The following is a 25,903-nucleotide window of genomic DNA, read 5'->3' as shown; positions in this document are numbered from 1 at the left end:
AACATTGTGTAGTCCTTATGTGAGCGTGCAGATAATCAGTTTTTCAGTTCAGAGGCCAAACCGAAAAGGTGGGGAAAAAGTCGTTTTAGATTAACTTGAAATGAAATGTTTTTGAATTTTTCAGCTAACTGAAAAAATTTAAAAAATTAATTACAGGTTGAACAACATTTCATTTTGTTTTTGAGGTGTTTTTACCTTTTAATAAAATTAATAACATGGAAGGAAGATTCAAAGCAAGAAGTGGTTTTGGATTAAAACGTTGAAACATTTCATTTAGAAAAAGTCAAAATGAATGTTTCAGCTTTTTCTCATAAGGAGTCTGGCTAGCAAATCTTTTCTTTTAAACTAGTATGTGTGACACACTGGCTAAGTGTGTTACATCCCTCTCAAGTGGGATGTAACAGCTGGTTCTTAATCATTCTGTTAGCTCAAGAGGTCAAAGCCAGTGTTTTGGTTGTGAAGGTCCTGTGTTCTAGTCCCCAGTGTCAAGTCTGCATAGCCTGGGTTGGAAAGATGGCGAGGTATGAGAAAACATATATCTTCTTAGGCCGTCAAGCAGCAGCAGAGCTACTTCAGCTGCTCTAGGACTTTTGGCATTGAGACTACAGTCATTCTTCTTCGAGTGCTTGCTCATATCCATTCCAAGTAGGTAGGCGTGCACGCCACGTGCACGTTCGTTGGAAGAATTTTCCCCTAGCAACACCCGGCGGGTCGGCAGGCGCCCCCTGGCGTGGCGCCGCTGCGGCACCGGATATATACCCCTGCCGACCCGGCCACTCCTCAGTTCCTTCTTACCGCCCATGTCGGTCGTTGGAACAGGGGAATGCGGCTTAGCTGACCTCCACTTCCCTAGCTCTTCACCCGTTCTTTGACTTTCTCCATATATAGTTGTTAGTAGTTATTAATAGTCATTAGTATAGTTATTGTATATAGTTAGAAGGCTGAGGTTTAATCCTCCTCACCCCTCCTGGGGCCCGGGCTCATGCCTGGCTCTCCCGGTTTCAAACAGTGCTCGGCCTGCCGCCGGCCGATGCCAACGGGAGACCCCCATGATCGCTGCCTGAAGTGCCTGGGGGAATCCCATCTCACGGACAAGTGCCATATTTGTAAGTCCTTCAAACCAAGGACTAAAAAGGAGCGGGACTCTCGCTTGAAGCAGCTCCTGATGGAAGCGGCCCTCACCCCTGCAGCTCCGGCACCGAGTGCCGCGCAGTCCGTGCCGGGCAGAAGTATTCCATCGGCACCGGAGACTGCCGGCACCGTCGTAACACCCCGGCACCAACCGTTTCTGGCGCAGAAGCCAGCCCAGCACCGCTCCCTTTCTCCAAAGGCAAAGAAGCCCAAAGCTCTTGCGGTTCTAACCTCAGCACCGCAGTCTGAGCATGGAAAACCAAGCCGTCCGGCACCGTCAACTGTCGCGGCACCAGTGATTCCCACACCGTCAATTCCGGCCAGGCAAGAGCCGTTGAGTCCGGTGCAAGACAGCTCCGCGGCACATGCCTCGGTTGAGCTCATCGTTCCCACCACCCCGGAGACTTTCGCAACGGCGAGGGAACTGATTGCTCTTACAGAGCCCACTCTGCCTCAACCCCCGGCACCACCGGTGCGGGTCCTTCCTTCCACAGGAAAGCCGGCCATGGTCAGGCCACCGTCCATAGCGGCAACGGGAAGGCACCGATCGATGTCGAGCTCCCAGCACCGCTCACGCTCGTATCACCGATCGACATCCAGGCGCCGCTCGCAGGCCCGGTACCGATCCCCCTCTCGGCACCGGTCGTACTCGCGGCACCGGTCCAGGTCGCGTTCCCCGGACCGGTATTCAGCACGTCGGTCTGGCTCCCGGCACCGTTCTCGACGAAGTCGATTGCACCGCTGCTCCTTTCGGTCCTGGTCGACCTCCCTGCACCGCGCCGGTCGAAGGTCCCGGTCCAGGTCTCGGCACCGGTATGACTTCCGGCACCGCTCTCCGGCAAGGCATGACGTCTGGTACCCACCTCACGGACTATCGGCTCCACCCTGGCCGTCGAGACACCCGTTGGGTTCGTCCCGAGCAGACAGCACTCCTTATGGGGATTTGGACCCCCACGCCCGTGCCCTCCCGGAATCCCAAGGACTGGAGCAACCGGCGCAATGGTCCTTCTGGACGCCTTGTGCCTACCATCAAGCGCAAGGCGATCCCACGACAACGTCGCGGTCCACGACTTTGGTCCGTCGGGCACCAGAGGCCACCATCAGTCGTCCTCCTCCAGCCGATGCGGACGTTTCAGCTGCGACCCAGGACCCTGAGGGCGTTGCAGAAACTGACCCCCCTCTGGACCAGGAGTCACAACATGAGCCATTGGTCCCGGGGCTCTCCTCCTCCTCCTCGCCGGATGAAGTGGTGGCGGGCACATCAACCTCAGGCCCACCCCCCATCAATCTTCGAGCCCACCAGGACCTCCTCCGCCGCGTTGCGTTGAGCATCAACCTCCAGGTGGAGGAAGTCCCCGAGGTGGAGGACCTGGTCGTGGACATTCTCTCTTCAGATGCCCTGACTCGTGTAGCCCTACCATTTATCCGCTCCATCCAGGCTAAAGCGGACTTGATCTGGCAATCTCTGGCGTCCATCCCTCCTACGGCCAGGGGCGTGGAGAGGAAGTATATGGTACCATCTAAAGGGTACGAATACCTTTATACCCATCCTCCTCCGTGCTCCCTGGTCGTGCAATCTGTGAACGAGAGGGAGCGCCATGGCCAGCAAGCCCCCGCCCCAAAATCGCGGGAGGCTAAACGCATGGATCTACTGGGACGCAAGGTATACTCTGCAGGGGGCCTACAGTTGAGTGTAGCTAACCAGCAGGCGCTTCTCAGTAGATATAACTTTAACACCTGGCAATCCATGGGCAAATTCACAGAACTGGTCCCGCTGGACTCCCACCCAGAGTTCCAGAGCCTCCTCGAGGAGGGGAAAAAGATCTCCCGGACCTCCCTGCAGGCCTCCCTCGACGCTGCGGATTCGGCGGCTAGGACCGTAGCATCGGGAGTCACAATGCGGAGAATATCTTGGTTGCAGGTTTCCGGCCTACCCCCCAAACTGCAACACTCAATTCAGGACCTTCCATTTGAAGGCCAGGGCCTTTTCTCTGAGAAAACGGACCCTAGGCTCCAAAGCCTCAAGGACAACCGTATTATAATGCATTCCCTCGGGATGCACACTCCGCAGACCCAACGGAGGTCTTTCCGGGCCCAACCTCAATGCCCCTACCCCCCACCACGGCCTCGACAGGACTTTAATAGAAGGCGTGGCCGTGTAAACCATAGACATCAGCCCGGTTCTCAGGGGGGCCAGAATAATGGTTCCGCCAAACCACTGCCGGGACCAAAGCAAAACTTTTGAAGGTGTGACCGAGAGCAGAGCACCAGTCCTCCCCGGACTCCTATCCAGTTTTCCAACCGTCTTTCTTCCTTCCTCCCGGCGTGGACCCGACTAACTTCAAATTGTTGGGTCCTACGCATGGTGGAGTTTGGTTACCATCTCCAGTTTATTTCACCCCCCACCCCCACCCTCCGCGTCCCTCTTCAGGGACCCCTCTCATGAGCATCTCCTCTGGCAGGAGATCCACACACATCTCAAAATCGGAGCCATAGAGGAGGTACCTCAAGAACTCAGGGGCAGAGGGTTTTATTCCCGTTATTTCTTAATCCCCAAGTCGAAACGAGGCCTTCGACCCATCCTAGACCTCTGCGGGCTCAATGCCTTCTTAAAGAAGTTGAAGTTCCACATGGTTTCCTTGGGGACTATTATCCCGTCCCTGGATCTGGGAGACTGGTTCGCTGCTCTTGACATGAAGGACACGTACTTTCATGTCTCCATTTACCCCCCACACAGATGCTACCTACGCTTTATGGTGCGAGATCATCACTTCCAATTCACGGTCCTTCCCTTCGGGCTTTCCACGGCCGAACGTGTCTTCACAAAATATATGACGGTGGTGGCCGCCTTCCTCCGTCGTCAGCGCATATGCGTCTTCCCTTACCTGGACAACTGGCTTGTTCGCGGGACCTCCGAGACCCAGGTCGCCGCCCATGTAGCCATCATCATGGAGCTGTTCGAGTGTTTGGGCCTCATGGTCAATTTGGGCAAGTCCACTCTCGTGCCCACTCAGAGAATAGAATTCATTGGGGCTGTCCTGGACTCCACGCTCGCTACAGCCTCGCTCCCGCTGAGCCGGTTCCAGGCAATAGTCAGCGCCATAAAGAGCCTACAAGCCTTCCCGACGACCTCAGCCCGGGTCTGTCTCAGCCTCTTCGGTCACATGGCGGCCTGCACCTTCATCACCAAACACGCCAAGCTCCGCCTTCGCCCCTTCCAAATCTGGCTAGCCTCCATTTACCGCCCACGCAGGGACAGCATGGACGTTGTCGTCACAGTCCCTCAGAGCGTCTTACATTCCCTCCGCTGGTGGCAAAACCCCTCCCTGGTGTGTACAGGCATGCCGTTCCACCCCAGACAACCATCCACGTCCGTGACGACGGATGCATCATCTCTGGGCTGGGGGGCTCACATGGGGGGTCGTCACACGCAAGGCCTCTGGTCTGCCCAGGAGCTGTCATTACATATAAACATCCGGGAGTTACGGGCAGTCCACCTCGCCTGTCAGGCCTTTCTTCACCACCTGCAGGGCCGTTGTGTTTTAGTGCTCATGGACAACACCACCGCGATGCACTACATAAACAAGCAGGAAGGGACCCGCTCTCTCCCACTTTGTCAGGAGGCGATCAGATTGTGGGAATTCTGTATAGTCCACTCCATGAACCTGGTGGCATCCTTCCTCCCAGGGATCCAGAACACGTTAGTGGACCACCTCAGCAGGTCATTTCTAGCCCACGAGTGGTCACTTCAACCAGACGTAGCTCATTCTCTCTTCCAGAAGTGGGGCTTTCCCCACATAGACCTCTTCGCCTCCCGCAGCAACAGGAAGTGTCCCAGGTTCTGCTCCTTTCACGGTCTCGCCTCGGGATCGATATCAGACGCCTTCCTCATGTCTTGGTCGACCCACCTGCTGTACGCCTTCCCACCCTTTCCGTTGGTGCACAAGGTCCTTGTAAAGCTCCGCAGGGACAGGGCTCGGGTGATTTTGATCGCCCCAGCATGGCCTCGCCAGCATTGGTACACAACATTGCTGGACCACTCAATAGCCAGCCCCGTTCCCCTGCCTCTCCATCAGGACCTGATATCCCAGGACCACAGCAGGGTTCTCCATCCCGACCTGCAATCCCTTCACCTGATGGTGTGGCTCCTGCGTGGTTGAGTTGCTCGGAGCTGCAGTGCTCCACCCCAGTGCAGCGAGTCCTCCTGGGTAGCAGGAAACCCTCCAGTAGGGCTACGTACTTGGCCAAGTGGAAGCGGTTCTCTTGCTGGTGTCAGACGTACCACGCGACACCTGCGCAGGCTCCCATCCACGTAATATTGGAATACCTCTGGCACCTCAAGCAACAGGGTCTCGCACTCTCATCCTTGTGTGTACATCTGGCTGCCATTTCCACGTTCCATCCCGGAGAAGGAGTTTACTCCGTTTTCTCTCATCCAATGGTCTCGAGGTTCCTCAAAGGGCTAGAGCGCCTTTTTCCGCTGGTCCGCCGCCCCACCCCTTCCTGGGACCTCAATTTGGTTCTGTCGAGACTAATGGCCCCTCCATTCGAACCCTTGGCAACCTGCTCTCTCCTGTACTTATTGTGGAAGGTGGCGTTCCTTGTAGCCATTACATCGGCTAGGAGAGTTTCGGAGCTTCGCGCTCTCATGGTGGACCCACCTTACACCAATATTCCACAAGGACAAGGTGCGCTGCGCCCACACCGCCTTCCTTCCCAAGGTGGTTTCATCCTTTCACCTCAACCAAGACATATCCTCCCGGTCTTTTTCCAAACCTCACGCATCCCGTAGAGGCAGCAATTGCACTCGCTGGACGTACGTAGAGCACTCGCATTCTACATTGACCGCACCAGACCTTTCCGTAAGACGCCCCAACTTTTGTCGCCGTGGCAGACAGGATGAAAGGTCAACCCGTCTCGTCAGAGAATATCGTCCTGGGTCACGGCGTGCATTCGAGCTGTGCCATGATTAGCTCACGCCTCTCCAGGCCGCGATGACTGCACATTCCACAGGGCTCAGGCCTCGCTCGACTGCCTTCTAAGCTCGAGTTGCCTATACAAGACATATGTCGTGCAGCCACGTGGTCGTCAGTGCACACCTTTTCTGCCCATTACGCCTTGGTACAGCAGTCCCGGGACGATGCGGCTCTTGGCTTGGCTGTTCTGTATTCAACAGTCTCTAACTCCGACCCCACCGCCTAGGTAAGGCTTGGGATTCACCTGCTTGGAATGGATATGAGCAAGCACTCGAAGAAGAAAAGACGGTTACTCACCTTTGTAACTGTTGTTCTTCGAGATGTGTTGCTCATATCCATTCCACACCCGTCCTCGTTCCCCACTGTCAGAGTAGCCGGCAAGAAGGAACTGCGGAGCGGCCGGATCGGCAGGGGTATATATCCGGTGCCTCAGCGGAGCCATGCCAGGGGGCGCCTGCTGACCCGCCGGGTGTTGCTAGGGGAAAATTCTTCCGACGAACGTGCACACGGCGTCCACACCTACCTACTTGGAATGGATATGAGCAACACATCTCGAAGAACAACAGTTACAAAGGTGAGTAACCGTCTTTTTCCATAATGCCCTCATAGCACCGTCTCTACGTTGGGAGCAAAGGTGAGTGAATCAATGTGTAGCTGATCCACAGGAACCAAAGTTCACTGTGAAGGGCTCTACATTGTTCTCAGGGGTCTCCATCCCCTTCACAGGCTCTTCAAACCTTGTGTAGTGGAACTTCACCAGTTTGTTATATCTGCAGAGGAGGGGCACCGTTTTCTCTTGAGGACTAAACCTAATTTCTCCCTAAATTCTGCTGAAGTACCTGACACCTCTCAAATGTCATTTCCCCTGCTTGGCCCAAGATGCTGGGCAGTCTCGAGCCCTCCAACAGGCAGAATAGAGTAGAAATGAATCTTTTCTTCTCCTGTCTCTATCACTCCAGGCCCCTGAGTGAAGCAGCAGGATAGAACATTCAATGAAGGTGCAACAATAGTGTGCATCAAGTTATGGCACTAAATCTAACTCAATCTGAAACTCTGTTTTGGCATTTTCCCTGTCCCCCACACAAAGTCACTAATGCCTGGTAACACTGAAACTGTTTAATTTTTACTAATTTTACTAATTTTGATCTTTCAACTGAAAAGAAAATTCCCCCAAATTTTGTATTTTTTTCACCAGCCTTTTTTAACTTGTTTAAGAAGGATGGTCTGAAGGGCTCTAATCCTGAAAGTTCACTCTGGTGACAGGGAAATGAGCTCAGGCTTTGTTAGTTTATGTCTGTGTCCACTTATAGAACCATTCTGCTTGGCCCCACAGCCATTCTGAGCGAGCTGCTGCAGAGAGAGAACCGGGTTCTTCACTTCTGGACTTTGAAGAAACGGAGATTAGATCAGTGCCAACAGTACGTGGTCTTTGAGCGCAGTGCCAAACAGGTACTGTAATGACCCAGTCCTGTCTGGGGTTTTTATATATCATTGTATCTGTAAGAACAACGAGGAGTCTGGTGGCACCTTAAAGACTAAAAGATGTATTTGGGCATAAGCTTTCGTGGGTAAAAAACCCACTTCTTCAGATGCATTGAGTGAAAATTACAGATACAGGCATAGATATACTGACACAAGAAGAGGAGGGAGTTACCTTACAAGTGGTGAACCAGTGATAACAAGGCCAATTCAGTCAGGGTAGATGTGGTCCACTCCCAATAATTATTAAGGAGGTGTCAATACCAAGAGAGGGAAATTTGCTTTTGTAGTGAGCATACAAAAGCCAGTAGGAGAACACTTCAGTCTCCCTGGACATTCAATAACAGATTTAAAAGTAGCCATCCTTCAACAAAACTTCAAAAACAGACTTCATATTAAAACTGCAGAGCTACAATTCATCTGCAAACTTAACAGCATTAATTTGGGCTTGAATAGGGACTGGGAGTGGCTGGCCGTCTGTAGCTGTGTATAGTAGTGCAAAGTGCTTACTGTGTGAATGACAGGAGAATTCTGATCGGGCTATTTGTCTATCTTCTGCATTTATATAACATCCATTTCCTTAGTATCTGAGTACCATACACAATATGTTTTTTTAAAATGTTGTTGTTCTCACAACCCCCAGTGACGTAAGGAAGTACTGTCACCCCTGATTTACAGATGAGCACCTAAGGCACAGAGAGACGTTGGGTGTGTCTACACTGCAGTTAGATACCCGTGGCTGGCCTGTGCCTGCTGATTCTGCTTAGCCAGACGCAGGCTAAGGAGTTGTTTAATTGCAGTGTAGATGTTCTGGCTCAGGCTGCAGCTGGAGCTCTGGGACCCTCCGACCTAGCAAGGTCCTAGAGCCTAGGCTCCAATCTGAACCCAAACATCTACATTGCAACCAAACAGCCCATTAGCCTGAGCCAGCTGGCACAAGCCAGCCGAGAGTGTCTAATTTCAGTGTAGCCATACCTAAGTGACTTGGCCAAGGCCATACAGGAATTCTGTGGCAAAGTAGGGAGTTAAACCCTGGTCTCCCAAATCCCAGGTTAAAGCCCTAACCACTGGACATTCCTTCCTCTCATCCATTCTCTCCCCCCTTTGCACAGGTATAAATCACTAAACAAGGGGCAAGGCAATGGAGAATCAGGCCTTACATTTGTGCAACTTCCATGCGAGGAGGCTGAACAATATAAGAAAATGCAGGTTAATAGGTGTAAAAGTTGGGGTGGGGAGGACTCTCGCTCATTCTTCTGTTAGTTGGTTTTCCTAGTATAAGCCTCCTTTCTGGCCCCACTCCAGCTGCACTGTGCCATCCTGCCAGTACAAAGCAGCTGGAAACCCAGGTGTTTTGGCCCCCTCAAGATTCAGCCTTTGTAAGGGGGATCTCTGGGTTGTGTTTAGCCGCTGAACATAGTGTGGCTGAACCAGAGAATCTTTTCCTCCACATGTAAGTTACTCTAAGTTAAAATCCCTTAACTCACTAACAGGCAACTTATGCCACTTTACATATCCCCTCTGAATCTGGCCATCTGCATTAACTGATGGGTTCTCTTGATGTGTCCTTAGAGTATGTTTTAATACACAAAGCACAAGGTCCCATTGGAACCTAGATCCTTCATTTGTAAGAGTTTTCATAAAAGGATTAATTCTTGAAATACACAGACCTCTTTTTTAATTTTCTTTGGTTGCTTTTGCCATTCCCAGGCCTTAGACTGGATCCAAGAAACAGGCGAATATTACCTCTCTACTCACAATTCCACAGGGGAATCAGCAGAAGAAACGCAGGAACTCCTGAAAGAATATGGGGAATTCAGAGTACCCGCCAAGGTAAACAGTAACAACATTCTAATTATGGCATCTGCCTTTCGTGAGCCTCTGGTTATGGTTCCTATTTCACACTCCCTTTTTCAGGGGCTTAGAACTGTGCAATAAATATTCTCCGGGTTCTGGAATCTGCAGTTGACATTCTTGGCCCAGGAGGGAACTTTTTCTTTTGAGAACTGTGACACACCATTTTTAACCAGTCATGAGCACAAAAAGGGGATTTTTATGTTGTCTGTTTTAGAGATGGGTAGTTTTGCTCTGCTCTTAAGCAGGGCGAGCTGATTTGTATAAGGAATAATTCACAGGTATTAACTTTCTAACTTAGACATAGTGAAACTCCTGCCACAAACAACTTTGTAAAAAATAATTGAATAGTTAATTTAGCCTAACATAGCTGAGGTCACCTTGGCCTCGATGGATGTTCCTTCTGTAATTACTATTGCAATTTGTTTAATTGATTCTCTTTGGACTGACTACTTATGGCCATCCTATTCATTAGAAGTGCTCCACTGATCCCACTGAAGTACTTATAATGAATGGGTTTGTAAATTCCCGGGATTAGTTCTGTTGTATCTTGAGCTTCATTAGCAAGAATCTATTAATTTCTATGGAGCATTTCTCTGTAATCTGGGGTTGTCATAGATTGATGATGGAGTTGGAACTGCTTCAGGCAAACTAATCCAAACCAGGGTTAATTTAGAAACAGAAAATACACTGAATCCACAAGGATATTAACAGTCACAGATAACAATCTAAATTGCTAAACCTGACTGCAGCAGGGGACCAGTCTCAGTGTTATGCAGCCTTAATCCACTGTGTATAGAAATTGATATTCCTTAATTCTTCGTGTGAATGTCTATGTTTGTGTGGGCTTCTATCACAGACTTCATGTTCATCCTCCTTCCCTACTTTTTCTTATAAAAGTTTGTGAATATGTTGTTTGTGAAAATGGAGATTAATGACAAAAGAGAGAAGTGGGTATAAGGCAGAGTTCTTTTAAAGCAACAGCTCTGAGAAGTTTTCAGTGCGTTAAGCAACTGGAAAATGTATACCTCTCCCAGACTATTGTCACTTTCATAAGAAGATGTCAATGAGCCATTTTCCAACCACAATATTTTCTTGTCCAAGGTGAAGATGCAAGAACAAAGGCACTGATAGTTTTGTGAATTACATGCCCTTCTCACAGGGTGAAATTGAATTTAATGAAACAATTTGTTATCTTCACAGCTGCTCCTGCCTCAGTTAATTTTCTAGTGCTACTGAGGTGGCCACAGACTCTCTGATTATGTATTTTGCTAGTGAAACTTCTAGAACTGCCTTTAAGTTTGAAATCTCCTGAAAGTTTTGTGGAGTGAAACATACATTTGTACATTCATGGCTAGATTTTCCGAGGTGCCAAGCATCTGAAGCTCTTTTGATTTCAGAGGGAGCTGCAGGTGCTCTTCACCTTTGAAAAGCAGGCCATTCAGTATTCTTCAGGACAGAAGGCAGATGTACTTTGGAGATGTGATTGACTCTCACTCTGTTTTTTAAGATTAATGTTTGAGTCATAGATGGAACTCAATTTGATTTGTATACTTTAGATGTTTGCTTTTATAAGCAGTTTTCCACACAGACACACACCTTCAATTTCTGGGGCGAATTTGGAATCCAGACTTAAAATCCAGCTCTAAATGTAATTATTGTTCCATTTGTCTATAATGGACTGAGCCAAAACCCCAGATCTCAAACATCCGTAAACACCAGATCCCATGGTGATTGGTGCAGTATAAGACCCTGACTAGATTAGAATTTGAAGAAGTTGGAAGTCTGGGTATGAATTTTATATCTCAGGCCCTTTTTAGTTTTTAATCTGATTAGAACTAGAGCATTGTTTTACATCTGGATCCACTACTTGGGTAGGACTCTGCGACCTCTATAATTGATCAAACCATATTCAAACTAGTAGGAGACATAAGCCCTTGTATTAGAGGCCTGGCATGAGGCAGGACCTACTCACAGAATTTGGCAAGAATAGGGCTAATATTGAAGAAATACACATTCCTAACAAGTGCTATTCACGTAGTGCTTATGCAAACACGTCCCGATATCAAGGATGGTACAAAAATATTCCCCAAGGATAACAGGAACATGCTGAACCCTCCTAAAAGATAAGGGCAGGATGACAGTACATAATAGAAATATTTTAATTGAACCAACATATACAAAATGGTGGGTGATAACTAGCGACGTCAGGAGATGGTAACTAACTATGTCAAAGGGGAAGTACTAACTTGTTTGTATCGGGATATAAAGATGTGTCTCAGAGGGAGTATCTTTGGCAAGCCTAGGGAGCAGTGGAAAGTCCCGCCACTGACTGAGCTGTGTCCATTGTTACGGGCATACATGTATTAGTGGTCCAGTAGAGTCTGTGGGATACTAGTACCGTGCTTTGTCGTCAATAAACCTGGCTGGGTGCCTTCATCCCTTAAAGGATCTTATGGTCATTGGGTGGTTTGCTCAAGGTCAGCCGTGCCAGCTGTCTGTGCAGGGCTGGGGCAGCACACATAGGAAACACACACACACAGCCAAACATCCATCAACATCTAATGACAGAAATATGCCAGAAATTTCATTCAGATTCAAATCTAAAGCAGAAATCAATGACTCAAGTCCACCTCCCCAGCTGATGTTTTGAAGTACTAATGACAAAATCTTTAAAAGAGTCACCTAAATATGGATTCAGAATGACTGTGTATACATTATGATGGGAAACTTGAAATGTTATCCACTGTCCAAAATCACAGCCATTACAAACAATGATTTGATATTTCGCTGGGGTTTATGGCATCAAAACAAGAAGTAAAAGGTTAAGAAAGAAAAGGTCTATCAACCTTTCATCATATTTTTCCCTTATGCATTTGTGAGTACAGTTGTGGAGCTTTAACTTTCCATATTTCATGCAGGGGATATCCCACTCTGCAAGGTAAAGTCCATTGATTAACACTGAGTCTTCCTTGTAAAAATGGCATTGCCTTGCTGCGGGACAGATGGGAGTTTAAAGCTTCTGGACTGTACGTATTATGAAATAGTCTTTATTTTAGTATGTGTAAGATTGTGAACCGCATCTGGCTGCTGTGTGACTTAAAATCAAAGGAAATAATAATAAACGTGTCATAACCACGGACCATGTTTTGGGCAGCAAACCAAGGAGAAAGTGAAGCTTCTCATACAGCTGGCTGACAGCTTTATAGAAAAAGGACATATACATGCTGCTGAAATTAGGAAATGGGTCACCACTGTTGACAAACGCTATCGGGACTTCTCTCTGAGGATGGGGAAATACCGCTACTCATTGGAAAAAGCCCTTGGAATCAATACAGAGGTACTGTAAGTCAATGTCCTTCTCTGATATTATACCGACCAATCCAGAAACAGCTCTACCTACAGAGAAAAAGCTACTCATCGGTGGTCAATAGGCTAACAGTCATAGATGAGAAGGAGGAAGGAAGAGCCTTCTACGCAAATGCTTGCGCCCATAATACAGGGAGATTATATGGATACTGGGAAGGAGTGGGTAATAGATCAATCAAGTAAAACAATCCAAATTAATTTTATCATAAATCACAACTCCTGTTCTGAGCCCCTGGTCTTGATTTCCACATTCCAGCCCTTACAGCTAAGGTCTGAGAGTTCCCCATCACCTCTCTGGGTTCTCCTAGAGAGACGTCCAGTAAAACACAGGAAACAAAAATGTCACATTTCTGGCATTTTGTGGTGGAGGTAAAAACCTTGAAAAACCTTTCAGGCATTCATTTTACATCATAAAGAAGCAAAGGACACACAGTCATCACCAGCAAACCCATAATTTAAAGGCACATTTAAGGCCTCTGTTTTACCCACACTTGCTAATCATTGTCTAGATTGGAATGCCAGGGACAGAAGATAATTGAAAGCAGGTATTGAAGTAGTAAGAGGCCTTTCTTTCTGAACACGTTGTAGGATAAATATTTTTTGACTTAGATTGGGGATCAGATTCTGTTCTCCTAACTCAGGTGAATGGTCCCTTTAAAACAAATTGATCTAATCTTAGGCTAGAGATGAAATATCTTTACACTGAATATACTTCACTTCCAATTATTGCACTATTTGTGGAGTAAAGTACTACTGAACTAATTTAGCCCCTTAGGAGTAAGGTAAGCAGATTTAGGGCTTGGCTACACTTGCAAGTTACAGTGCATTAAAGCAGCCCTGCACATCCTAGCTCACTATCCATCCACACTGGCAAGGCACATAGAATGCTCTGACTCCACAGCTAAAGCACTCCTGGTACTCCACCTTGGTGAGTGGAATAACGTTTGATGCACCTTGGCTACAACACCCAGACGTTAGTGTGAATGGAGTGTTGCATTACTGTACTCTGATTGAGCTCTGAAAATGTCCCATAATCCCCGTAAGGCAAGTGGCCACTCTTTCAGAATCACTGCAGGAATGCAGATATGCCCTTCCAAAGCTCCATTTCTAACATCCGGCATGCTGATCTGCTCCGAGACAAAGCAACCATTAATGTGGAATGCTGTCTGAACTTACAAGACACCATGCTGACATGCTCTCAGCCCCCCAAAACCCACTCTCTCCCCCCATATACACACAACATACTCCCTGTCACACTCCACCTCCCCTGCATTTGAAAAGCACATTGCAGCTACTTGCATGCTGGGATAGCTGCCCATAATGCACCACTCCCAATGCCACTGAAAGTGCCACAAATGTGGCCATGCCAGTGTGCTTACAGCTGTCAGTGTCGACAGATTGCAACGCTTTCCCTACTGCACTCTGCGAAGGCTGGTTTAACTCAAAGTGCTCTACATCTGCAAGTGTAGCCATGGCCTAAGTTCTTTGTCTCCACTTTTGTTCCTAGATAGACATAATGGTAAAGACTTTATTAATATGTAGTCATTCAATTTTTAAAATATTCTCTCTAGGTGAAGCATAAATAAAGGGTGCTGTTGATGTCTCTCTCGCTTTGTCTCCTTAATTCTTCTGTTTACTCTGAATTTGCTTCATTTTATCTTTGGCAGTTTTGTCCTATTATTATTCCTTTTTATCTACTTAGTCTTGTGAATGTGCTGGCTATTGCATGCACTGGGATTAGACTCAATTTAAAATCTGTCTTGTTACTGTTTATAGGATAACAAGGACCTGGAGCTGGACATCATTCCAGCGAGTCTTTCAGACCGGGAGGTGAAGCTGCGAGATGCAAATCACGAGGTTAATGAAGAAAAAAGGAAATCAGCCAGAAAGAAAGAGTATGTGCCAAAACACACACTGCAATAACACCGCACATGAAATGACCCTTTCCCATGGTCACAACCAATATTAACAACTCCATAATTCCAGCCAGTTATGGGGCCGTGGAGATATGTCTATATGAGCTTGAATAGAAATTGTGACTGTAGGTTGGAGTGATTTCAAAAGATTTAGTTTGAATTTCTTTGTGATTAATTATTTCCAGAGAGGTTAAGGAGTGAATCAGAGAAGTAGATTAGTACATGCTGGTTATAATAATTGAGAGACTCATTATCACTAGGGTCTTTCTGTGAGGATAAAAGGGAGAAGAGAAAGTTAAAATAATATGTGTATGTGCAATCAAACACTGTTTCCCAATTAACCTTTTATGATCAGATGGGGGTGAAATCCTGATCCCATTGAAATCAAGGGGGGTTGTGACATTGACTTCAGTGGGGCCAGGATTTTACTCATAGTGTTTAAAATTCTTAGGCTGAGATAGGTTTAAAACTCTCAGAACTAAAAGTCTTATAGGCCAGGCTAAAATAGGGAAAAGCTGTAATTTCAGAGCACACATTTTGGCTTAATTCATCTGTTTTAAGGTTCTGAGTTTAATCAGTTATCAATTATTAAGTGTGATGGAGGGACTGTTTAAGAAGTTGTTTGGGTTTGAGGGAATGGTATATTTGTGGTTTTACAAAATATAGGCCCACATTTTCAAAATTTTGGGTGCACAACTTGAGAAACCTAGGGCCTACTTTTTTCAGAGGTGTTGAGCATCCCAAACTCTGACTGACTTCAGCTGGAGCAGTGGTTGCTCAGAACCTCAGAAAATCAACATCATCTTGCTTCAAGTTGGGCACCTAATAACTGAGCCAACTAAAGGGCTAGACGGTGCCAACCTGACACGAGTACTACTAATCGCGGTACTACTCAACATGAGTAAGGGTGACACAAAGTTGCCCATAAATAGTGAATACTTCTACAAATGTAGGTGGTGTGGGCCAATTTCAAAGTCCTTACGTATGCAAAACTCCAGTACAATTGGTGGGAGTCACATGACTAAGGATTTTCAGGACCATACATAAGACACACCAAAGGATTGAAGAAACACATTGTAATTGGATTTTATTCCGGAAGGCTGCCTTTTAAAATGTGGAACTATTAAATAATGTTTTCACCTCTTAGCTCATATACTATATGTAAGATTGGTCCCAAATGAATAGAAATAAGTGGTATTTTATTCATACATTTGGAAGGTATGATTATCATTATTATTTGTATTCCCATAGAGCCTAGGTAATACCAGTTAGGTGAAAATTAGAGTGGAAGTACACTGATTGATGACAAATATACAAGAGACTTTTTCTCTTTAGTAATGCCATAAATATGTATTATGTACAAGATGACTGAAGGACTTTCCTCCTTCCAGATTCATTATGGCTGAACTGCTTCAGACTGAAAAAGCTTATGTCAGAGACTTACATGAATGTTTAGAGGTAAGTTCTTTGCTCTGTAAGATCATAGTATTCTAAGTAATGATACCGCATCCTCGCATATATTTGTGCTGTTCTAGGCTGTACAGTAAAGCTTGCGTGTCAGATACTGACTGGCACCTGGAAGGAAGCTGTGAGAGAGTGCTAAGGCAGGTGGGAGGTTACCTTCAATTCAGCTTCTGCAGGGGGGGAAGATAAAGAAGCAGAGCTGGAGAGTGCAGACAATCAGGTTCCACTGGTGGGAGCATAGGCACCAACTTCCTCAGTTCCTGGGGGAGGCTCGACCCTCATTCAGCCACAGGCCTCATCCCTATTCCACCCCTTTCCCCAAGCCTCCACCTCGCCTCTTCCCACCCCCACTCCACCCCAGGCCCCGTCCCCACTCCACCCCTTCCCCCAATACCCCTCCATGGCTGGCCTCATTCCATCCCCTCCCCTGCTCTTCCTGACCGCAGTCCTCCCCCACTCCTCCAGCACCTCCTGCACACCACTGAACAGCTGATCACCGGTGGGTGGGAGGCGCTGGGAGAGTGAGGGAGGAGCTGATCGGCAGGGCCCACCAGCAGGTGGGAGGCGCTGAGAGGGAGGGATAGAATCTGATCCAGGGGGCTGCCAGTGGGTGCTGAGCACCCACTATGTTTTTTTCTATGGGTGATCCAGCCCTAGAGCACCCACAGAGTCAGTACCAATGGATGGAAGTTGTGGAAGTAGAATGAGATATTTTTTTTACATTGCCAAAAAGAGAAAGTGTTGCAAATACTCTTATGAATATGCCTATGTGTAAACATTTGCACCCCAAGTGACAGTCTGAGCGCTCCTCTATTTCTAAAAGCTTCATTCATCCATTCAAAGAGTAGAAACACTTACGTGTGACTTTGGGGCTCTGGTCACTTGCAGATTTAAACTAGTGTAAATGGCGGATTCTCTGTAACTTGAAGTCTTTAAATCACAATTTGAGGACTTCAGTAGCTCAGCCCAAGGTTATGGGTCTATTATGGGAGTGGGCACGTCAACTTCTGTGGCCTGCAATGTGCAGGAGGTCAGACTCACTAGATGATCATGATGGTCCCTTCTGACTTTAAAGCAGGGATGGGCAAACTATGGCCAGCGGGCTGGATCCGGCCCCTCAGGGCTTTGGATCCAGCCTGCGGGATTGCCTGCCGTGGCCCCCAGGCCGCTCTCAGAAGTGACTGGCACCACGTCCTTGCAGCCCTTGGGTGGGGGGGGCAGAGGGCTCCATGCATTGCCCATGCCTCCAGGCACTGCCCCCCACAGCTCCCTTTGGCCAGAAACAGGTAACTGCTGCCAATGAGAGCTTCGGGGCAGGTACCTGGAGGCGGCAAGGGCAGCGCACACGGAGCCCTCAGCCTCCCCTCCCTCAGGGGCCGCAGCATTTCCTAGAGCGGCGCGGGGCAGGGCCACCCAGAGGATTCAGGGGGCCTGGGGCAAAGCAATTTCGGGGGCCCGTTCCATAAAAAAAGGTCTAATACTATAGAATACTGCTATATACCCCCCAACACCCTGCCCTAAGCCCCCTGCCTGCACCTTGCACCCCTCCTGCACCCCAGCTCCCTGCCCTGAGCCCCCTCGTACACCCTGCACCCCTCCTGCACCCCAACCCCCTGTCCTGAGCTCCATGCTACACCCGGCACCCCTGTGCACCCAACCCCCTTCCATGAGCCTTCTCCTGCACTCCGCACCCCTCCTCTGCCCCAGTCCCTTGCCCTGACCCCTTCTTGCACACCGCACCCAGGGCCGGCTCTAGACACCAGCTCAGCAAGCAGATGCTTGGGGCAGCCAAAGGGAAGGGGCGGTATGTCGGGCTTTTCGGCAGCAATTCAGCGGCGGGTCCCTTGGTCCCTCTCGGAGGGAAGGACTTGCCACCGAAGTGCTGCCAAAGAAGAAAATGGTGCGGTGGAGTGGCCACCAATTGCGATCGCAGCTTTTTTTTTTCTGCCACTTGGGGCAGCAAAAACCCTGGAGCCGGCCCTGACCGCACCCCCTCCCATTCCCTACACTCCCTCCCGCACCACAACACCCTGCTCCGGCCCTGCATACAATTTCCCCTGCCCTTGGCCCAAAAAGTTTGCCCACCCCTGCCAAGTCTATGAGTCTACGGTGGCCAATCACATGGCATAACTAGGTAATTAGGAATAGCAGATACTTCATGAATGAATCCAGAGACTGAAATGTGTTTGTTTAAAACATTCCTTAAATGATTTATGTATAACATTTCATTAAAAATTGAAATCTGTGCCTGGATAATTTGTGAACAGAAAAAGGGTCTGCATCACACTGGTAAATACTTTGTTGTAAATAGTTTGCCACACTCTATTTAAGGGTTTCCTCTGAGTAGCTCTGTGATACTGAGGATAGTAAACAAGGTAAACCTTACAGGAGGTTAGCATTCAAGTTCCTACATCTAGAATGTGGCTTTATACATAGAATGATAAACGCTTTGCTTTTGAAATTGTGAACTCATCTTACCTTTGAGCTGTTTTCTGTCTGTAGTTCTATTTGGGCATGAGCAGTGAGCATTCAGAGAGACAGTGAGATCTGGTTTTGTCGACATGATTTCACTTCCCTCTCAGACATTCTTCTCAGTGTCTGCACTTTACATTTCTTGAGACATTTTTCATGTCATTGGAGCATTTCCATTTTATTTCTTTTCAGATTATGTGTTTAATCTCCAAGTGCACATTTCTCTTATCAGTTTGTGCCTTTGGCAAGAAAACAGGAAGCTCTGTTCTTTTGCTTTGCACTTCTTGGTGCTAAGAATTTCTTGTGTCTTTCAGACCTACCTTTGGGAAATGACAAGTGGAGTGGAGGAGATACCCCCTGGGATTCTTAATAAAGAACATATCATCTTTGGCAACATTCAGGAGATTTATGACTTCCATAACAAGTAGGTTTTCCTAATGTGTCCAAGAAGGTTCACTGATTACAAAACAAACCAAAACAAAAATCCCCAAATTATTCTGTACATATATATAATGTGTGCTGAGAACTGGTACAGTAGTATTTGTAGAAAGGCATGCAGTTATTGATCCAAACCTGGAGAATACTGACTGTTTCCTTGTTTACTTCTTTGTAAAAATAATTAAAACTTTATTCAAACTTTGCTTATAGCTGATTAAAGACATGCAAGGCAGACTAGTAATACAATAAAAGTTGTTTTATCCAGCATGATGGGGCAGTAGGGGGCTGGTAAGTGAAAAATGCCAGTTAACTAAGAGGGAGAGGGTTGTGTCTAGGCGGGAGTGCAGGGCGCAGGCTCTGGGAGGGAGTTTGGGTGTGGGAGGCGGTGCAGGGCAGCAGGTTGGGGCATGGGAGCGGGTGCAGGATGCAGGATCTGGGGGGCCCTCACCTCTGGCGGCTCCCTGCAACCGGTGACATGTCCTGGCTGCTCCTAGGCGGAGGTGCAGGAGGTGGCTCTGCACACTGCCTCCACCTGCAGGCGCTGCCCCCACAGCTCCCATTGGCCACAGTTCCCAGCCAATGGGAGCTGCATTGCTAGAGTTCGGGGTGGGGGCAGGTCAGCGGCAGCATGCAGAGCCGCCTGCTGTGCCTCCACCTAGGAGCAGCCAGGACAGGTCACCGCTTGTGGGGAGCCACCTGAGGTGAGTGCCTCCTGGATCCGGCACCCTGCATCCCCTCCCAAACCCAAACTCCCTCCCAGAGTCCACGCTCCACACCCCCTCCCACGCCTCAACTCCCTGCCGGCCTCACGCCAACTGGACTACAAACCGGCATTTCAATGAAGATCAGTAGCGCTGGTTTATAGAGATTTTTGGTCGGTGAAGTGCCAGATAAAACAGCTCTTTCTATAATAATATAATAATAATGCTTTGCAATCTTATAAGCTTTTTCCATCGAAGTATCTCTGAGCACTCTACAAATATTAATGAATTAAGCTTCACATCATTATCCCCATCTTGGGAAAAACCAGGCACCAAGGAGTAATGTAGTAGTATTCCCTCAAATTTTAGAGATGGGAAAAATGGGGCCTAGTTGCAGAGCATATAAACTGTATCATCATAACATTTTTCCTATTTAGAAGTTAAAAGCCCAGATCCCTGGTTCCATACTAGCCATGCAACGCAGATCTCAGATTATGAAATGATTGATGTAAATCAATGAGACCTTTGTTACCAAATGACGTTAATCAAAATTAGAGAAATAGAATCTCTATCCAGCTGGTTTTGGGAAGCAAAACAATCACTGTCATCACCTCAGAATAATTAGATTACTTTATTGTTAAAAGTCTGAGACTCTCTTGTACTCTTAGCCCATCTGAAACCTACTGAAGGTCTGCCAGATTTAATCACTCATTCCGAATTTATCCAGCCTGATAAAGATCTTCTCATATTACATGGGTCAAACAGAGCATCAACAGGCTGATCCTAAATCAGTGAAGTCAATGGGTACTTTCCATTGATGTCATGGGCACAGAATCAAACCCTGTATGATTCAAGGACCTGATCTAGCCAAGTTGGATGGGAACAACAGACTGCTTGATCTATAAATCCAGTCAGTTTAGTGTACTGAGATGAAGTCAGTAAAGTCAACCATTTAAATAGAAGTCTGGAATGTTGCCTGTCAAACATATCACCTCTTGGAAGAGTCTGGAAACAGAAGGAATGGTCAATGGAAGATTAGGGCCTTGTCTACACTGCCACTTTACAGCGCTGCAATTTTCTCACTCGGGGGGTGTGAAAAAACACACCCCTGAGTGCTGCAAGTTTCAGCGCTGTAAAGTGGCGGTGTAGACAGCGTACCAGCGCTGGAAGCCGCACTCCCAGAGCTGGGAGCTACTCCATTCATGGAGGTGGTTTTTTTATAGCTGTGGCAGCGCTTTAACATTGCTAGTGAAAACATGCCCTAAGAAATAGCAAGTCCTACAGCCACCTATACTTACAGCTAACCTGTAGCTTCCCCTACATCAGGTTGGGACTATACCCTTTATGTTAATGAGATTTGCATTCAGACTTGTTCTTCTCTAAAGGTATATGTGCATGCAATAGAAGTTATATACACAACACCCAAAGGACACTGAATCCCATAATTCCAATTCAAATAAAGAGTCTTCAAATTATACGTCAAAAAGTGAGGCAATCTTAGAAGCAAACACATCAAAACAACACTTTGCAGTCCTAAGGAATTGTCTGCGCTTCAGTCAGATAAAGTGGAACTTGTGACATCTTAAACCAGTACATAAATAGATATGGACCAACAGAGACCATATCACTCACAGATTGTGCAGTCAGCTTTAAAATGAACCAGAATGGTAGATTCAAACTATTTGTATTACATGAAAAGTGTTCCATACCTTGTGGATATATAAACTACTAGACCACTTAAAATGCCCAAACTTCTTACTGGAGATCTCCCTCCACCCCATTTGCTACTTACTTGAGCAACGAGGTTGTCTGGCCTTCACCCCAATTCTCCTTTCTCCCATTGTGGTGTCCCTTCCACCTGTTATGTTTGTTTTGCAGCGATTGATGTTTGTATCCAGGGGATCCTATAGGATTTGCTATTATAGACCACAATAGTGCACGGCACATACAACTGTTTTCACACCCTCCTGTTCATTCTGTTCAGTGACCCTCACTGCAGCCAAGCATTGAACATGGTGGGGTTCTCCAAAGCCAGGGGAGTAACTTGAGTGACGTGAAATTTTCCATCTTTCAGCAGAGGATGAACATCCCTTGCATTGCTGACCTAGGGCGTGAGTTTAGTCCCAAGGTCCTGGCTGATAACTTGAGACTCACCCTCAGTTTTCTAAATTGTTATCATGGCCTAATTTAGCCTAAAATACTATAGAGGAATTGTGGTGTAATGGACTGAATTCAGGATCAGAAGCCATAAACTTCTGAGCTTCTATCCTTGCCCTGCTACTGACACACTGTGTAGAGTTGGGTAAATCACTTAACTTCCCTGCCTTATTTTCCTATATGTAAAATAGGGATAATGATACTAGAGGTGGTTGGAAATTTTTCAACAAATGTGTTTTTGACAGAAAATGCCAAGTCATTGAAGTTGAAACTTTTCATGGGCAATCGTTTGGACAAAACTTTCTTTGGGAAGATTTCTCAGGCTTCTGAGAAAGTGAGAAATGCTCCAAAATAGTCCAGTGGTGAGAGTACTCATTTTTGACTTGTGAGACCCAGATTCAAGACCCTGCTTTGCCTGAATTAGAGCAAGGACTGGAAAAGGACTATTGGGTTTTTTTGGGTCTCTCTCTCTCTCCCCGTTGTGTCCTGATGTGCAGTGGGAACGTTTTTGAAATTTTCACAGATGGGAAAACTGTTTCCTGCCTCACTCTAAGTATTATCTCCCTCACAAGGTTGCTGTGAAGATGAATTAGTTCATGCCTGCACAGCACTTCATAGCCTCTACAATGCTATCCCAGTGCTAAGGATTATCATCATTTTATCTGTTGTTGAGCCAAGGAGCAAATGTTTCAGAGGGAGTAGTTGTGTACAAAGAAAAAAGGATCCATTGGCAGTAACACACTTTTTCAATGGTTGACCATAAAACACATTTGATTAACTTTGTAATGAAGATACTTTTAAGAGTAATCATGGCATGGTGCAGATATTCAGCTGCACAGAGTAACTAACTCTAGCTATCTCTCACATTTTCAGCATTTTCCTGAAAGAACTAGAGAAATATGAACAACTGCCTGAAGACGTGGGTCACTGCTTTGTCACCTGGGTAATGAGGCTTCCTGCTTCACCATTTATTACCTCCTCAAACCTAAACAGAAGCAAGCTAAAGATTTGTGCAAATGATACTTTCCTAGTGATGTGTAGAGGACACTTAGAGCTACATTGTGACTTGGAGTGCACATCTGCACAGAAAAGTAAAGGGGACACAGCTCTACGCTGTCTCCCTGTCTGCTCCTTCCCTGCAGCAGAGGAAACTAGAGCCTTGACTCCCTCCCCTGCCCTCGCTATCCCAGCTTGCTTGCACTCGTTGGCCAAAACAGCTGAGCCAGCTTGGGTGACAAGTGATATAGGCCACCAATAAATTACAACCTCTCCTGGGAGCAAAGGGGAAGTAGGGAGGGCACTGTAGCCCCATTCAGCACTCAGGTATCCAGAGTAGATGTTTGTGTAACAAACCCCTAAGCCATAATTCCTTCCCTGAGATGTTTCTGTGGCACCACAGTGGTGGACTGTGTCCTTGTGACAAAATCTAGCCCTTAACTCTGTAACAATTGCTTCAAGGCAGGAGTAAATATTTTCAGACGTTGTTCATGTTTTACCAACAAGCTGTTGTTAAATGGCCCATCTTCTGTAGGGGATTGGTCTGTGCAGAGTCTAACACTTACTCAGTACCCCAGAATAAAGCTGAAAACATTTGCCCGAGCCTTGTCTCTGCTGTTACCTATAGATTTGTTAAAGAAAAGCATGCACGTTTAATATTTGGTGCACCTCATATTCCTCAACTGGAAGAACACAGTTTGCCTTTAATTGTTCTATTTAACCTGCAATACTCTCATTATAGTAAGAGAAACTGGTTTACTGTGTGTATTTGTTCTGCTCAGTCTTAATGGGTAATTGTGGGAGCAGAGCAGTAGCTTATCTTGCTTTTCCCTTGATGTTTGTTTTTACAGGCAGATAAATTTCAGATATATGTCACCTACTGCAAAAACAAGCCTGATTCCAGCCAGCTCATCTTGGAACATGCAGGGACTTTCTTTGATGTAAGCAGCTCTTGACATTCTCCATCAGAGCACACACTCTGTCACATACTGGTTGCCTGCTGGATGATGTATATGTGCATTGTGTGATGTGCAGTCTTCATCACTGGGGAAAGTTGGTCCTAGTAGGGTTGACCAATCCTTATGTGAACCTTCATCTGGTTTTAAAATCAGATCACTTTAAGGTTCTGGATGGTTCAGATTGCCTCTGGTCTCCTAGTTCCAGTGACAAAATCAAACAAGATAATCTGAGTTCATTATAGTTATACTTTGAAATGCCAAAATCCAATAAGGGGAGCTCTTCTCACAGCATTTCCAAGATAAGAAGCCAATCCTGCAAACACTTACTAAACACTTGCCTCAACAGGACAGTAAGTGACCAAGTTGACTTCAACTGGACTGTGTCCAGTAGTAAAGCAGTAAGCCCGGTAATCCGTGTTTGCAGAATCCAGCCCCAGCTTTGAAGACAGAGGTGGCTCAGATAAAACATGCATGCTTTTGGATTCTTTATTGGAACTAAATGTGTTCACTGAACCTCTGGAGTCTGGTCCATCTCTCATCCATATTAACACTCTGTTACTCCAGTCTTTGAGGGACCACTGTGGGTTGTCCTTAAAATTTTAAATACATCTCCTTTCCTAGACACTAAACATCGTCAGTTACAAATATAATCAGTCAGCAGGGTTCCTACTCATGCAGCTGGTACCATGGTAATAACTGTATGAATCAACTCATGTGAACTCGTTATAGGCCATTGATTAAATTGTTTCAGTTAAACTCAGCATTTAGAGCTCTTAAGTGAACCGGAAAAATGAAGAGCATAATATTCTCTTTTTAAAAATAATTTGCTCTGGACCACATAGTGCTCTTTGTAAATTAGCCAGCTCCTCTTCCTAAAAGTATATTTGACAGTTAAATAGTTTTACCAGCAGGTGGCACTTAAGCCTGTTTAATAGTTTAGAAATGACTTCCCTGGGACATGGATCATTTCAGCAGATTTGCATGTTTATCAGTGTGTTCATACAGATTAAAAAGTATTTGCTCTGCTAAGCTTTGCCATCACAGCTTCATATGCTGACTGGAGACCTTTTGATAGTGCTTAATACTGCCAGTTAAATGTTCAGCATATTGATGTTTTGCAGTTGCAAGTTCTGTTTTTATGCGGCCCAGGTAGGGATTCTACTATGCTGAAAAACAACTCGGAATGCAAAGGGAGAAAAAGGACATACCAGACTCTCTGAAGGGTAAAAGGTCTCCGTAGTCCCATACCTTGTGAAATCATTTACACCAGTGCAAAGTGGGCTGTAAATTTTTCCCATTCTGATGTGGTTAGTGTTTATTCGCAATGGTGTAAATGACTGCACAAATTGCAGGACAGTGGAGAATCAGGCCCTCAGTGTAATATGAAGGAAATTAAATTCATTGTTCCAATTCTTCTTAATGAGATTTGGACAATATCCAGCACATCTTGCTAAAGAGATACTCCCTGTAATAATAATCTTCCATAGTTTCTCTGAGGATTCCCAAAGCACTGCACAAAGTTTGCAAACACTGGAGTCACTCCATCCGCCACAGAAATGCAGCCACCAATGAGAGGAAAGTCGCTATCTAGTAGAGGACCTCATTGAACACCCATTCAAATCAATGGGAATCTTTCCATTTCAAAGATCTTTCCCTAAATGCACATGACATTGCTAATCATCAGCATAGGACAGGCAGCAAGGGAGACTGCCATATCATAGAATCATAGACTTTAAGTTCAGAAGGGACCATTATGATCATCTAGTCTGACAATGCAGGCCACAGAATCTCACCCACCCACTCCTGTATCAAACCTGTGTCTGAGCAATTGAAGTCTTCAAATCATGATTTAAAAACTTCAAGGTGTGGAGAATCTTCCAGCAAGTAACCCGTGCCCCATGCTGCAGAGGAAGGTGAAAACCCCCCAGGGCTTCTGCCAATCTGCCCTGGAGGAAAATTCCTTCTCGACCCCAAATATGGTGATCAGCTAA

General features: G+C 46.5%; 1 protein-coding gene across 6 annotated transcripts in view; it reads left to right on the top strand.

The window, feature by feature from the left end:
• KALRN (kalirin RhoGEF kinase) overlaps positions 1-25,903 on the top strand; it is an 833,042-nt gene that overhangs the window by 592,598 nt on the left and 214,541 nt on the right. For all 6 annotated transcript variants that reach the window (XM_075070289.1, XM_075070290.1, XM_075070292.1 and 3 more), the window contains exons 20-27: positions 7,441-7,556; positions 9,297-9,419; positions 12,598-12,780; positions 14,586-14,704; positions 16,117-16,183; positions 18,976-19,085; positions 22,831-22,900; positions 23,805-23,894. In XM_075070289.1, coding sequence (XP_074926390.1) covers positions 7,441-7,556; positions 9,297-9,419; positions 12,598-12,780; positions 14,586-14,704; positions 16,117-16,183; positions 18,976-19,085; positions 22,831-22,900; positions 23,805-23,894 — 878 coding nt within the window. The remainder of the gene's footprint in view (positions 1-7,440; positions 7,557-9,296; positions 9,420-12,597; positions 12,781-14,585; positions 14,705-16,116; positions 16,184-18,975; positions 19,086-22,830; positions 22,901-23,804; positions 23,895-25,903) is intronic.

Source organism: Chelonoidis abingdonii, chromosome 10 (assembly GCF_003597395.2).
Source record: "Chelonoidis abingdonii isolate Lonesome George chromosome 10, CheloAbing_2.0, whole genome shotgun sequence".
NCBI lineage: Eukaryota > Metazoa > Chordata > Testudines > Testudinidae > Chelonoidis > Chelonoidis abingdonii.
The sequence above is the reverse complement of the archived record's forward strand: the minus strand, read 5'-3'. Positions and strand labels throughout refer to the sequence as shown.